General features: G+C 48.0%; 1 protein-coding gene across 1 annotated transcript in view; it reads left to right on the forward strand.

Annotated features, from left to right (window-relative positions):
- basp1 (brain abundant, membrane attached signal protein 1) overlaps positions 1–14,361 on the forward strand; it is a 29,968-nt gene extending 15,607 nt beyond the window's left edge. Inside the window, exon 2 of the mRNA XM_079347320.1 lies at positions 11,208–14,361. Coding sequence (XP_079203446.1) covers positions 11,224–11,844 — 621 coding nt within the window. The 5' untranslated portion in view covers positions 11,208–11,223 and the 3' untranslated portion in view covers positions 11,845–14,361. The remainder of the gene's footprint in view (positions 1–11,207) is intronic.
- Positions 14,362–15,579: the final 1,218 nt, after the last annotated feature.

Raw genomic sequence — 15,579 nt, forward strand, 5'->3', positions numbered from 1 at the left:
CACCACATGCAGAGCTGGCTAAACACTGAAGCTACAGTGTCCACCACATGCAGAGCTGGCTAAACACTGAAGCTACAGTGTCCACCACATGCAGAGCTGGCTAAACACTGAAGCTACAGTGCCCACTCCTGCTGCTCCTCAGACATTTTTAACTCTGCTATCTGTCCAACAGTGAATGTTTGGGTGAGTTTACATTTCTCGCTGCAGGGCCTCTTCTTGTTTTCGTTATGGCAACCTTGAGGCTGACGGATCGCTCTCTCTGTGTGTGTGTGTGTGTGTGTGTGTGTGTGTGTGTGTGTGTGTGTGTGTGTGTGTGTGTGTGTGTGTGTGTGTGTGTGTGTGTGAGTGTGTGTGTGTGTGTGTGTGTGAGCACAGAGCGGGGCTGTAGGCTGGTCAGAGGTCACATATTTCTCAGACACACTGTCCACCATCCTCATTAGTAAACAGTGTGTGTGTTTATCTGTGCACTATTGAGGAGCCGGAGTAGAGGTTTGAGTGTGTGTGTGTGTGTGTGTGTGTGTGTGTGTGTGTGTGTGTGTGTGTGTTCCATGCGTCAGCAGTGCTTATGTGGCCTTCTGCAGAATCACAGACTGTCACACTGAGGACTGGAAAAGGCTTACACTGTTTGGATTTAATCACTCCCCTTTCTCTACACACACACACACACACACACACACACACACACACACACACACACACACACACACACACAATAATGTTAAGCCTGCTTGAAAATGTTAATTACGAATTCACATCCTTTTTAAAAGTACGCGTCAGAATCAGAAGAAACTTTTTCTGCTTGTGCTCCAGCGTCCACAAATTGAAGAAACATAATAAAGAAGAAAAAGATTTCAAGTTGAACAGAAGAAGACGAAGAAAGCTTCCTGCCTAAAGTCAAATGTTTTTTTGTATTGCATGATCAGCGTCTAAAAGAATCCTCAAAAACCCCCCAACATGGTATAAATTCAGAGGGACGTCGTTGATTCACTCTGTCGTTGTTGATCAGTCTGTCAGACTTCCTCGTACATCTGTAACACTCACTGTTGAATTATTTAGGACAGTCAGGTCACTTCCCTCCTCTTCCTGAGACAGCTGTTAGCCCAGATTAGCTGTGTTAGCTAGCGTTAGCTCTTAGAGCTATCGAGCGAGTCACTGTTTGATCACGCTCCGAAGATGTGCGCCCGAACTACCAGGCGCCAAACCGTCGACGGAGTCGAGTTATTATTGGACTGGGAAGGCCACAAACTGGACTCCAGGAGTGTGAAAATGTTTGCACATTCAAGCTAGCATGAAGAGGTAAGTTCAGCAGCAGCACAACGTTGAAGCTGTTCACCACTGACTCATCAGCAGAAGTGAAACCAGACGTTGAGACTCTGTGTGAGTTCTTTTTCAAGGACACCAGAGGAAGTGAAGCCAGAGAGAGAAAAAAAAAGTGTTCTGCTGATTAGTTAAAAAAAAATCTGTTGCCAGAAAAACAGATCCAACAACCACACCAGTTTGAGGCCAAATGGTATGTGACCAACTGGGCCTCGTCCCAGTCCGGTTGATTAGGGACGCTCAATGCCAACGCAGGTGGAGTGCCGCCAATTGGGACCCATCCAGAAGCCATGTTTTCTTTCCAAATTAAATACCGAGTTCCCTTTGTGGACCCAATCACCAAGGCTCACTTTGATCCACCTGAGTCCAGCACCACCCAGGTCGGACTCATGTGGACCGGACTAGGATATGTTGGCTGATTCAGGTACTTTAGACGGTAATCCTTTAATCTTGTACAAAAAGTCTTTGAAACCTTTCTGATTTTATTTTTCTTATGTATAAACTGTATTTGTTATGTTATGTTATGCCCCCCCCCACCCCCACATTACTGCATTAAAGGAAGTCTGGCAGAATCAACAGAGTGGACGGACGGCCTCGACGTTAGCGTTAGCAGTTAGCGTTAGCAAAACCACAAATCGTTAGCTCTTAGCTGAAGCAGCCAAAGTCACAGATTAGGATTAACTCATGAGAAATGGTGACTTGCATGTTAGAATATAACTCAGGAGTCATGATGGTCGAGGGGTTAGAAGTGTGGCCATTTTTTTTTATTTTTAGCATTGACTTCAGTCTAACGAGGTCACATCCTCCACGTGCGGGTGAAAACTGAATTCATCCCATTTTTCCCACGCAAACAGAAGAACCCGGATAGAAAGCAGGAAGCAGGTGCTGAAGTTAATATGTGACTTTTTATCCAACTAAATCTGCGTCTTAATTCTTTTTTGATTTTCCCGAGGGGACGATAAACGATCGACTCGGACTTTTGGTTTCCCAGGAAAATAAGGAAACATTTGTGGTTTCAGTGAGTGACGACGATCAGCTAATTAACTCTGAGCGAGCCGATGTAAAGAGTCATATAAGGATGTGTCCGTGTTTGACTAAGATAAAGAGGAAGCGTCGTGTACTCGTGTACCTAACTTCCTCTCCATATGGACCGGGTCCATATTTACCTGTGATGTTTGCTCAGGGAGGTCACCTTATCTTTTCATTATTCTATATGTCAGGCAGCACCGCTCACATGGTGCATCAGCAGTCTCTGACATGTTTTTATTTCAGCTGAAAACACGTCACGCCGTCACGGGCAGAAAACAGGGAAGCAGGAGCCATGTGCAGAAAAACAAAAAGATTTATTAAACAACAAAAACAAAGTAAATCCAAAGAAGCAGGAAAACAAACGACAAAGACCAACAAGAGTCTGAGGACTAAATAGACATGAGGTCATCAGACACAGGTGAGACTAACGAGACAGGTGAGGACAATCAGGGAGGGAGGGAAACACAAGAGCACAAGTACAAAGTCAAACCTGACACTGAAAACTAAAACCAGATACTACAAAATAAAACAGGAAACACTTAAAACAAGACTGAGAAACATTAAACTAAGAACCTGAAAACACAAATAACACAGGAAACAAAGTTACAGACAACATAGAAGGACACAAGGACACACACTAAGGACTGAAGTAAACAACACTAGGAATCACACACACACACACACACACAGAGAAGACGAGGGAAAGAATCAGAGTGAAGCTCAATGTAGATTTATGAGTTAGAGAAATGTTAGTCACAGACTGATGGCTGTGTGACCTCCTGTGTGTCTGCTCTGTTTAATCTACATTACCTGAATGAGGAACAACCAAAACCACACCTGAACTGTTCACATGATCTCTCTCTCTCTCTGTCTCTCTGTCTCTCTCTCTCTCTCTCTCTCTCTCTCTGTCTCTCTCTCTCTCTGTCTCTCTGTCTCTCTCTCTCTCTCTCTCTGTCTCTCTGTCTCTCTCTCTCTCTCTCTCTCTCTCGAAGGTCATTGGCGGGTCAATGTGCGGTATTCATCTGAGTCACAAACTGAAGTCGATGTGTCACGTTGCATATTTGTGAGTTGGTGTTGAAGGAGGCCGTGGCCTCGCTCTCATATCTCAGCACAGAGAGAGAGAGAGAGAGAGACGGTCGATCCACGTACGCGCGCTCGCCGTACGGTGGGAACAAACACTGATATCTGTTTTTAATGGGACGTTTTGATTGGTTACACGGTCGGTGATTTATGAGGCTGTTAAAAATGTTGGCTTACAGCTCCGCTCGTCTCCTGCTCCAACAACAAGATGCGACAACCATTAGACTTCATTAAGCTTCCACACGCCCCCCCCCTCCCCCCCCCCCCCTCAGAGCTCCTCTCTGGGATACAGACTGATGATCAGTCCCTGTGGATCCTGGAGCTCCCTGTGCAGCCGTTTAAAGACGACTGATCGAAGTAGGCGATGAGTCTCCACGGCCTTCATCTCACACGCAGGACCGTGTGATTGGCTGAAAACATGAACACTTTTAAACCGTGACAGGATGCAAACGGCTGAGCACGCCGCAGGATATTATCAGGAGAATCCAGCTGGAGCGAGGGGGAGGCGGGCTGACGTCTATTTCCTGTCATCGCTGCATCGAGTGTGAGTCACATGATTAATGATGTTCAAACAGTTAAAGTTCATCTTTTTTCTCGGGTCATAAAAGACGTTTTAAAACGTTTAAATCCTTCCCTCCTCCGCTCCTCGTACAATCGTTCTTCCTGTGAAGTACTTTTTAAAAAACTGTCTCTTCAAGGTGAAAAACTTCCCGGAGACGACGACGAAACCGACACGACCCAGTTACATCAAACGCCGGTGACAGGCGAAGGCACTGTAACGCACTGCATTATGGGTACTCTTGCTGAAGCTTTGATAGCACCTGTGCTTTCACCTAACACATCCTGAGAGTTTGACCTGGATGTGTCAGGCTGTGAAAAAAATAAAATGTTTCAACTTTTTAGCGGCGAGAAAGAAGGCCAGCGGCTTCGCTCCGTTTCCCCGTCTCTCTCCTGATGACAGCAGTGCGGCCGAGCGGAACGCCACTGTTCATATTTAAACTTTTTTACTCACGTTGAAAGAATTTATTTCTTTATTTCTTTTTGATTTTGTGGCCACTCTTGAATTAAAGTTGGACCTCGTGCAAACGTCATCTCTGAGTGAGGTTGGACAAAGTGGAACCTCCCCCCCCCTGATGCACACACACTGCACGAGGGCGGCGGGCCGTCAGGGTCACGGTTTCGCTCCGTGGGACAGCGTGCATCATGGGATCTGTTTCTGGAACACGAGCGCAGCGGCGTGCAGCCACATCACATAAAAATACAATCCGTTTGTTGTGTTTTATTTTGAAATTCAACCCCTTCTTGTCTGACTTCCTGTCCAGCTTGACGCGTCTGCAGCACGCTCAGTTGAAAAAAGGCTCACAGCGTGTTTGTAAGGGAGCAGAGCGCAGCGGCGTGCTCCAGAGACGGACGGCGGCGCTCGCTGTGCAAACACAAGGATGGACTGGCGTGGCGTGGCGTGGCATGGCGTGGCGCGGCGTGGCGCTGCAGCGTGCGAGGAGTTAGAGGAAATCTGGGGCTCATATTGAAAGAAGAAGCTGATACTTAAGTGTAACATCCTGCAGTTCCTGGAGTGTCCACTAGAGGCTGGCTGCAGAAGAACAGGAAGTCACATACACACCCATTCAGACAGCCTGTTTTTCATGGTGGTCACACGGTGTTTATATTCGTGACGACAGACTTTGCAGACGTGGAGGTCACGTGTCCGTCTGAGGATTGAAATGTCATCGCCTCCGCAGCGAGGAGCCGCCTAATCCGTTTCACTTCTCCGTTTTGTTTTCGTCGGCGCTCCTCGGTTTCCTCTGCGAGGCCGACGAGAGCGAGTTTTCTTTTTTTGTTTTTTTTGTTTTTCCACAAAGAGACGTTTGAGTGAAAAGCGTCTCAAAGCGCCTCGCTGGCTTTCATCTGGGCTGAGCGCGTCCTCGGACTCGTAAGCAGCAGCTGAGCACACAGCGGCTCTCTGTGGCCGCTGATCAATAACCATTTCAGGCCCCGGAGTTTTCTCAAGCTCCGTCGATTTCCCCCATTGATCCTCTAAACACCAATGAGTGTGTGTGTGTGTGTGTGTGTGTGTGTGTGTGTGTGTGTGTGTTCAGCCTGAGGCCAGAATGAGCAGTGGGCAGTCTGTGTGTAATTAGAACAAAGTGATGACTCTGTTTAGATCACTTCCTGCTTCACGATGAAAACAGGTTTGAAATTTTCTCCTCCAGAAACGGACGAAATAAAAAACCTGATTTTCTCTTTTCGTCTCGTCACTCGGTGATTTCATGTTTGTTTGTTCTTCACGATCGTAGACGAGAGTTTCAGCAGTCACAGCTCCGTGTTCAGCTTTTAGAGAAATGAAGCAAACAGACCATTGTACCTCTAACGGCTCGGCCTTTACCTGCTCCTAGTGGACACTGAAGGAAGTGCAGGTGGTGTGCATTCTGCTCATCTGCGGCCTCGTTCTTGTTTGGACACATGAGAGGAAGGTCTAAATGCTGATTGGTAGCTGAACGGCGTGCAGACTCGTCCTCACCACGCAGAAAGTCTTCCTGTGAATAAAAACACACGTCTGAAGCAGCAGCAGCTGCGGACCCATCGTGTCTCGTGTTAATCCTGAGGTGCACGGGGGGGATGAGAGTGGCGTGGCACAGCTGGAGGTCGCTGCACGCTCCCCGTGTTTACTGAAGGACAGAAATAGCAGTCGGCGGCGGTCGTGCTGCGAGCGTGGACTCGGGGGGAACGCTGCCGACGGTACACTTTGTGCCTGCTACTGTATCCTCGCAGCTCGCGCTTCTCATGCTGCGATTAAAGAGTCGACGGCGGTGGAAGCAGAGAGTACTCTTGCATCATCTCTGGCTCTGATGTCGATGTGACGCTCGCCAACTTTTGGAGCGCCGCGTTTAAAAAAAAAAAAAAAAAAAATGGAGGAATCTCGCCTGTGAAAACCTTCGTCACTCCGAGCTGTCATCTCAGCTACTTGACTATCTCAAATCGGCCTTTGCTGACAGAGAGCTACAAACTCCCAGCATGCTCTGCTCCCTCCTGTTTCTTTAGTGCAGTAGAGTGTGTGTGTGTGTGTGTGTGTGTGTGTGTGTGTGTGTGTGTGTGTGTGTGTGTGTGTGTGTGTGTGTGTGTGTGTGATTGGGCCAAATTTTCTGCTCCAGTTTTCCGGCCTGTCCGCTCGGCTCCGTGCACTTCAGAGGAGCAGACTGGACTTTAATCAGCCAGCTGGATGGCAGCAGGAGGAAGTGTTCAGGCCCGTGTGATGAATCCTAGCATGACATTCATGTGTGGAGGCGCACGGGGCCGATGCTTCACCCAAACCGCTCCACTGTACTTCAACACCACACATGGCTGCGTGTTTGGATTCAGGGTTTTAGTGGGAGCTGCTTGTGAAGCTGCGACCTTTAGTAACCTTAGTGTGTTGAAGGAGAGGCTCATTAAGGAGGCGAGCTGAAGTGAAGCATGTTTGATGGTCACAGAGGAGGGGGGATGTGCTCAGGCTGAAAGGTGTGTGTGTGTTTGTGTTGTGACTGGAGATGGAGGTCAGTGTGTCACAAACAGTGCAGAAGCTTCTGGACCTGATACAGATCTCCAAGGCCACAAACATGGACCTGATCCAGATCTCCAAGGCCACAAACATGGACCTGATCCAGATCTCCAAGGCCACAAACATGGACCTCCTCGTTGTGTTCGACTCCTCCTCTGAGTGGAACGCACGTTTTTACACTTCAACACTGAAGGGACATTATTCAACTTTAAAGTAAAGAGTTGTTAGTGCTCCTCCTCTTGCAGCTCCTCCTCCTGCAACAGCTCCTCCTCCTCCTCCTGCAGCAGCTCCTCCTCCTGCATCAGCTCCTCCTCCTGCAAAAGCTCCTCCTCCTGCAGCAGCTCTTCCTCCTGCAACTCTTCCTCTTGCAGCAGCTCATCCTCCTCCTGCAGCTCCTCCTCCTGCATCAGCTCTTCCTCCTGCAAAAGCTCCTCCTCCTGCATCAGCTCCTCCTCCTGCAGCTCCTCCTCCTGCAAAAGCTCCTCCTCCTCCTCCTGCAGCTGCTCCTCCTTTCTGAAGCAGAAAGCCCAGGGAGCCGCTCAGTGACCTTTGACCTTTAGCGTATCATGTTGGACTGGAGAAACACAGAAACCGGTCAGGCTGGACTCAGCACTGCTCCGAGGTCCCGGGTTCACCATGACCTCAGGACCTCCTGTAGACCTCCATCTGCCCGAGCAGAGGGACCGGAGAGGGATTTATCCGAGGCCCAGAGACACTGTGGCATTAATCACTCCTCATGTGAGGAGCCTTCAAAGGTCTCAAACCTCGGCCCAAACCGGAGAGGATCCAAACATGCATCCTGAGACCCAAACACACACGGGACAAATAATCCCAGGAACAGGACTGACAGGTAAGAGAGAGAGAGAGGGGAGTGCAGGTGAAGCAGACGAGAGACGTGAGGAGGGCGGGCGGGCTGCGAGTGTGACGGAGGAACAATTGCGATGCAGAGAGAATCATGTGGGAGGCGAGTAGAGTGGAAATGAGAGCAGAGAGAGGAGCAGCAGCGTCGGTGTGTGGGCGTGACAGATCACTCGCCAGAAAGAGAGAGAGAGAGAGAGAGAGAGGAGATTTTAACCATCTGCTCCCTTCAGGGACGCTCGCCCATCTTAAACCTGTTTGCCACCGCGCCTCTCGCCCAGGCCAGATTTGATACTCGATTAATAACGTCACACAAACTCTTCCACAGATCAATCATGTGGTGGTTTTTTTGTTCATTCAGCAGCTGGCGGGGGGGGGGGGGGGGGGGGGAGTGGGCGTGCGAGGGAGGCAAACGCTGAACACGCTGAAAAAACAAAAACAACACAGGTGGGTTTAATCTGGTGTGTCTGCGTTCTCTGGGAAATAAATGATCCTTCATCATGCTGCTGCTCGGAAACTCTGCATGATGTTTCAGCTCATTGAACTCGCCATTGATCGGATTCTGGCGTCAATAAAAAAAATTAAAAAATCATCCTGGAAGTGTAGATTTCACTTTTAGTGTCTTTTTTTGATTTTATTTTTTTTACAAAATTTACTTTCAAAAATGTTCCTCTTTAATAGAACATCTAAAAAAATGTAGGTTTCACTCGTCCTTTAATTTTTGAAGTAGCACTGAAGGTAGCTCTTTTAATTTCCATGTTAACGGAGCAATACAGTCTGTAGCTCCGCCCCCCTAGTGGTTAAAATGAGTACTGCAGTCTAAACTTTAATCATCACAGAGAGCTGTCTCCGCCCCCTCCTCTCACACAGCTCTGCATGTGGTGGACACTGTAGCTTCAGTGTTTAGCCAGCTCTGCATGTGGTGGACACTGTAGCTTCAGTGTTTAGCCAGCTCTGCATGTGGTGGACACTGTAGCTTCAGTGTTTAGCCAGCTCAGCATATGGTGCACACTGTAGCTTCAGTGTTTAGCCAGCTCTGCGTGTGGTGGACACTGTAGCTTCAGTGTTTAGCCAGCTCTGCATGTAGAGACACTGTAGCTTCAGTGTTTAGCCAGCTCTGCATGTAGAGACACTGTAGCTTCAGTGTTTAGCCAGCTCTGTGTTCTAAAACTCTCTCCATGTTTCAAAAGCATCTTCGGCCTTTAAAATCACAAAAATAATCCGAGGTTTTTGTCGGACCCAAACAGCCGAGGTGTAAAAGAAGTGGAACTCCCTTAAATGCCACGTTTGTCGTCCATATAAAGTGGCGGAGGGCCGATCTCACTGGCTCTGACTGTCCTTTGTGTGACACAGAACATTTGGTCCAGGTTGTCCGGGCCCTACGACCACATGCCCGGCAGCGTGAAAGCGTGCCTCTCCTTGAAAAGAAAGCCATTGTCCGGCCCGGATGATCGTGAGTCACTGTGCTGCCCGGAGTCGAATGATGAGATGCAGCAGAGAGAGAGAGAGAGAGAGAGAGAGAGAGAGAGAGAGAGCTCCATTGTGGCCCGTGTAGAGCTGCGGCAGGAACGGCCGCCCGGGCAGATACCGGAGGTGATTAGCATTTTGAGAGGATTCAGTCCGGTTCAAGCTGAACAGAGAAGATCCAGCCAGACAGGAAGTGAGACAATCAATTTCAAAATAAAACACAATCTACAGAGTCCTAGTCGTATTTTGAAGTCATCACAGGCGAGCACGTCAGACACGGCTGCACGGCGGGCGCCACACCATGGCGCTGACAGAACGCAGCACGCACGGACACGTGTGGAAACGACAGGTTACAGTCGTCAAGCTGAACGATGATGTACGAGCAAGAAGACGTTTCTTTACTCTCACACACACACACACACACACACACACACACACACACACACACACACACACACACACACACACACACACACACACACACACACACACTTCTCTCCGGACCCCCCTAATGAGCAGGATACTCTGCCAAGTTGTTTTTGGCTCTTTTAAACATCAACACGGAGAACTTCTCCATTCAAACAACAAACTGTTCTGTTCCCGAGTCTTTGCTCCTAATAAGGATGATTTGTTCTGGGATTCGAGTCGTCTCCCCCATCGAGGAAACAGATGGTGAAGTCCATGAAAAAAAAAAAAATCCCTTCGGCTGAGGGAGTGAGCCAGGAATCTGCAGGTGTGTGTGTGTGTGTGTGTGTGTGTGTGTGTGTGTAACCTGCAGACACACAGTCGTCTACCTCCGTCACATGAAATATAATCCGGGTTTGTTGTCGGAAGGCGCGTGCAGACCAGAGGAGAGGCGGGGCTAAAAAAAACCAGGTGATTTTACCGACGTAGCTGAGGAGGAAGTCCGAGCTCCTCGATGTCCACGGCTCACAGCGAGCAGCGGAGGACGTTATTTTAGCTGCAGCCTGTGAGGTGTGATCCTGTTTGATGAGATGCATCTGTGCGAACATGTTTGTGAACGTGTGTCGATTCATGTGAAGGGAAGAAGAGGACAACGCCACCTGTCAATAAACCAAAGCAAACATGGCCGACTCAGTCAAGACACACAAACAGCTCAAACACCGGGAATAAAACTTTACATTTCTGTTTGCAGTCGCATGTAAGGAATTCCCCTATTTGGCATTAAAAATAAAAAACGTTATGCTTTTATTTTGAAGGTTTGCACAGACTTAAGTTGGGAGTGCTTTACTTGCTGTGTGCTTTTATTTTGAAGGTTTGCACAGACTTAAGTTGGGAGTGCTTTACTTGCTGTGTGCTTTTATTTTGAAGGTTTGCACAGACTTAAGTTGGGAGTGCTTTACTTGCTGTGTGCTTTTATTTTGAAATAGAGTTAAGGAGTACAGGTATCTTCATCATATTTCACGCAGGTGAAACATTCTCTGCCTCATGACAAACACGTTAGCGGTGTTACTCCCGTGTGTGGAAGGCGTGACCCCTCGCAGGAAATGAAATTAAACGAGTTTCTGTCGTTGATTTTCATTTCTGGTTGCCGTCGGCGCCTCGGCTGTGGAGGAAGCTTCCTCGCGTTCTTAAAATCAGACGGCGTTGGAGCCGAGAGGTGAGAGACGAGGACGCTTCCTGCATCTGCATCGTAACACTTCCATTAAAGTGTTCGCTGTCACAGTTTCCTGTTCCCATGGTTACCGGCGCAGCTTGGCGTGATCAGATGCTTCACGCTTGCGAGGAACTTCTCCCTCCTCTTCTACCTTTGATTATCTGTGAGCCTCCGATCAGCCTCCGATCAGCTGCAGAGGAGGATTTGATTCAGTGTGTTTGCCTTCCTCTCTCTGCTCTCTCTGATGATTTCTCTTCTAAATGAGTAAAAAAAGTCTTTTCTTCTTCTTCTCTTCATTTTCAGAGGCCAGAGATCCAAAATGGGAGGCAAGCTCAGCAAAAAGAAGAAGGGATACAACGTAAACGATGAAAAGGCCAAAGACAAGGATGCCAAAGCAGAGGGCGCCTCTGCCGAGGAGAGCGAAGCTCCCAAGGAGAACAAAGACGAGGCGCCGGCTGCCGACGGGAAGGAGGTAGCGAACGACACGGCAGCCAAGGACGCGCCGGCCGCCGACGCCGCAGGGGCCAAAGACGAGGAAAAGAAGGAGCCCGAAAAACCTGCCGCCAACGCCGAGCCCAAGTCAGAGGCACCGAAGAGCGCCGAGCCGGCCAAGGCTGAGGAGAAAGCAGCGGCCCCCGCCCCAGCAAAGGAATCGGCCCCCGCCGCCAAGGAGCCCGAGGCCAAGGCGGCGGCTGAGAGCAAAGGTGAGGCCGACGCCAAAAAGACTGAGGCCCCCGCGGCACCAGCAGCCAAAGCAGAGGCGGCCCCCGCTGCCTCCCCCGACCCCAAGCCCACGGAGGCGGCCCCAGCAGCGGCGGCGGCGGCGGCGAAGGAGACCGCGGCAGCCGCTAGTTCAACACCAGCCGCCGAGCCTCCCGCCAAGGAGGCGAACGCCACAGAGGCACCAAGCAAGGATCAAACCGTAGCAGTTCAAGATTAATGGACAGCTTCTTTTCGGAAATAAAAAAAATAAAAAATCAAAGTACCTAACTCAACGACGATGAAGATAAAAAAAGAATAAATTAACTCGCCCGCCCATATTATGATGATAACAATAATAATAATAATTGTGATGAGGATGAACGAGGAGGAGTCTCCCCCCCGCTGCAGATGATTATTGCTATTATTATTGTTACGTTTGATTTTATTTTTTCTGCTGTAGTATTTGAACTTTGATACGAGTCTGTGTCGGCCTCGCCATCACATCATCCCATCATCCCTTTCTCTCTCGCCCTCTCCGAAAGGCCTGCTGTCTCACACGCCGCTGCTCTGTGATGTCATCCACACCTGGGGGGGGGGGGGGGGGGGGGGGTTTAAGAAATCACTTCACCAGCTGGATCTCCGTCGAGTCCATCCGCTCTCCGGCTCGCCCCCTCTCTCTCTCTCTCTTCCACTCGTCCTCAGACTCCGCCCCTGGGTGTCGCTCGCCGCCTCTTTTCCTCTCCGGCGAGAAAAAAACAAAAACTCAAATCTAAATTGATGGTGGGGAGAAAGTTCCGGCTTCCTGAGACATGCGGGCTGTTTTAAGAGGCGGGCTTTAGCAGAGCAGAACACATTCTTAGACGTGTAAAACAAAGTCGTAGAAATTTTTCAGATAAGCGTAAGGATTTTTTACTGGAACCCTTAGGAGCTGTATTGTAACTCAACTAAGAGGTTTTTTAACATTTGTAATATGCCTGTAAAAATCTGCAAAGCCTGGCTCAAATAAAACCTCCGCCGTGTTCTTAGAAATCCAATCTGACGCTTCAGACGGTTAGCTGAACATTAGCTGTTAGCTTCATCTGGATCTATGAGAGACCGAGTCGTCCCCGTCTTTGGATTTAGATTCTCTGGACTTCGTCACGGGAGTAAAAAAAACGTGAATCCTTTTTTCTAACCTGCTCAGAGTGAAGCTAAAGACGCATGTGCAGGAAATGTGACGAAACACAAAAGCACAAAAACCAAAGAGTGCAAAAAGCTGATTGGAGACTTTAAAGTTTAAATTTAGAAAAAGGTTTCACGATCGGTTTCGCACATACGGACACGTTCGATTCACTCGTTTGATTTTCAGTCGTGTTGTAGACCGGAGTCCAGAGAGCTCCAAGACGAGACCAGGACCCCGTGTCCCATCCAAGACGAGATCAGGACCCCGTGTCCCCTCCAAGACGAGACCAGGACCCCGTGTCCCCTCCAAGACGAGACCAGGACCCTGTGTCCCCCCCGCTGAGACTGAAACAGACAGTGATGAAACTGAATCCTCTCAGTCGGGGTCTTGACTGGTCTGATTTAAAATCCAGATGTTTCTGATTCGACGTCGTATAATTCGGAAGTTCTAAAGATTTGATCCATTCACCGCCGGTCGCTTAAATCACGACGTCTGAACGTGAGTTAACCAGACCGAGCGGAACGCCGCGGCGTGTAAAATGAACCAGCGATAGACGAGCCGTCGGTCCAGCGGCTCATCAGTGTGATGTCATCAGTGAGACAGGAGGAACCCTGAGAGGCATCATCATCATCACCCGCTCCATGTCTCTATGGCAACCAGGACGCAACGCCACGCTGTCGTTCCAGGACGGGAAAAAGGGGAGCTTCTGGGGGTTTTTTTGTTGTCATTTTTCAGCCCTCATGCATTTTCCTTTCCTTTACTTCAGGGAATATGTAACGAGCGATATCTACAGGTGTGCAGGGACGGAAGGAGGAGGGTCGAAACGTGATAAGAGAAGGAAGGAAGGAAGGAAGGAAGGAAGGAAGGAAGGAAAGGAAGATAAGGTACTTAAGAAATCGTAATTTAAGTACGTATTGCAAAAGGAGAAAGTTTGTATCCCGAAGATTGGTGATATTTAAACTTTCATAAAAAAGGAAAGGAGGAAATGAAAGAGGGAAAGAGAGGCACCCCCCCCCCCCCCCCGCCCCCCCTTACTGTGAAATATCTGTTACCAGCACCAACATCAACAGTAAACCAACGCCTCCAGTTTCCTTCTCTGCACATCTGTGGATGCACACGTTTATATTTCCTCATGTGATCCATCCATCTGCCGACTTTTCAGTTGCATCCATAAGTTGCCACACAACGTCGTTTCCTCCCAGCACTCGTCAACCCGTAGCAGAAACAAACATGGCGGAGCGTTGTGTGTCACTTGTGGGGTTTTTTTTCGTTTTTTTTTTTCTTCCTTTCTTGACTCAGTAAATTGCATGTCCGTGGTTGGGTGAACCTGTAGTCCTGTCTTTTTGGTCAAGTGGAATAAAAAAATAAAAATATTATTATTATTATTATAATTATAATTATTATTTCTCAGTCTGCATCCATGGCAACTACAGTTGATATTTTCATCCCACGTCTTCACCTCTGCTACTTCCACACTACACGTTCATGGAAAAAAACAAAAACAAAAAGATGATATGGAAATTGATGCATTCAAAATTATATGTACTTGTATAAATGGTGCAACAGTAATAAAATGTAAGAAATTGACTGAAACGTGACGACTTTGTGCAGGTTTTTCTCCCCCTGCCTGGTACACTCAAACATTAGATATTTAAAGGTCTCATCTCCTCCTCTTCTTCAGGGGAAATCAGTGTCCTCGCTCCTCTTCATCATGTGTGTGAAGTGTGTTGTTGTAAATCCACTCTGATCCTGTATCTGATCATGTCTATAAACCCCTCTATTTCAGCCCTGCTCAGAACAGGCTGTTTCTGTGTCTGTCGCTTTAAATATGTAAATGAGCTGTGTCTGACCACGCCCCCTCTCTGGAAGGGCTCGGGTGTACTCGCTGCTTTCTGGCTCCATGTCCTATTGTTTAGGGTGAGAAGGCAGACTCAGAGGGCAGAACAAACACCTAGCTGTGGGAGTGTCACCCACCTGGGGGAGGGGCTACTGCCCTTTGTGATGTCATGAAGGGAAAACCTCCAAACAGCCTGTTTGAGCACACATTTTCTGAAAAGAGGAGCAGGCAGAAGACAGAGAGGATGGACTTTTCTCATCATTGGAGGGTTTGTAGACAGACTAGACACACAGGTTAGAGTTAGAGGAAGATGGAGGAGACGATTTAACAGAATTTGTGACCTTTAAATTTTGATTCGGTTTTAGACTCCTTTCTATACTTTTCTTATTCTCAATTAATCTAAAAAAAACAACAACAAAAAAACAACTTCCTGTCAGGAATCTTTCCATCATCTGACAAATATGTTCCTGTTTTCTTTTAAAAAACGACTTTTTATCAAACGAAGGAAAAAGTGCACCTGATCAGCACTATTTATAGAGGCCCCATTTCTTTCTCTTTTCACAGCTGGTGGGCGAATCATGACTCATTTTCATTTATTGTTTTTTTCTGAACAAGGTTTGAGAAGCTAATAATAAGTAGTAATATAATCCAGGTAGTCTGCAGGTAGTCTTAAAAAGAAAAAAAAAACAAAACCAGGGTCAGACAAACGATGCCTTCAGATAATGGTCATGTTCACTTTGAACCCTCGACCTTCGAGAGACGACCGACTCTACCAACTGAGCCTCAGCCAAAAGGAACTAAGGAAATAATGTTATTACAACATTTTCACACAGAAAGACAAACAATCTTTTACCGCCATGTTGACATTACCTTGCATAATGTTCTATTTGAGTTATTGCTTGAACGCAAGCCATTCCTGTACACGACTTTACCAGTTCACTTTGTACTCTGCTAAAGTTACTCTGCTGGTAGAA

This window comes from Symphodus melops (assembly GCF_947650265.1).
Source record: "Symphodus melops genome assembly, chromosome: 7".
NCBI classification, from domain to species: domain Eukaryota; kingdom Metazoa; phylum Chordata; class Actinopteri; order Labriformes; family Labridae; genus Symphodus; species Symphodus melops.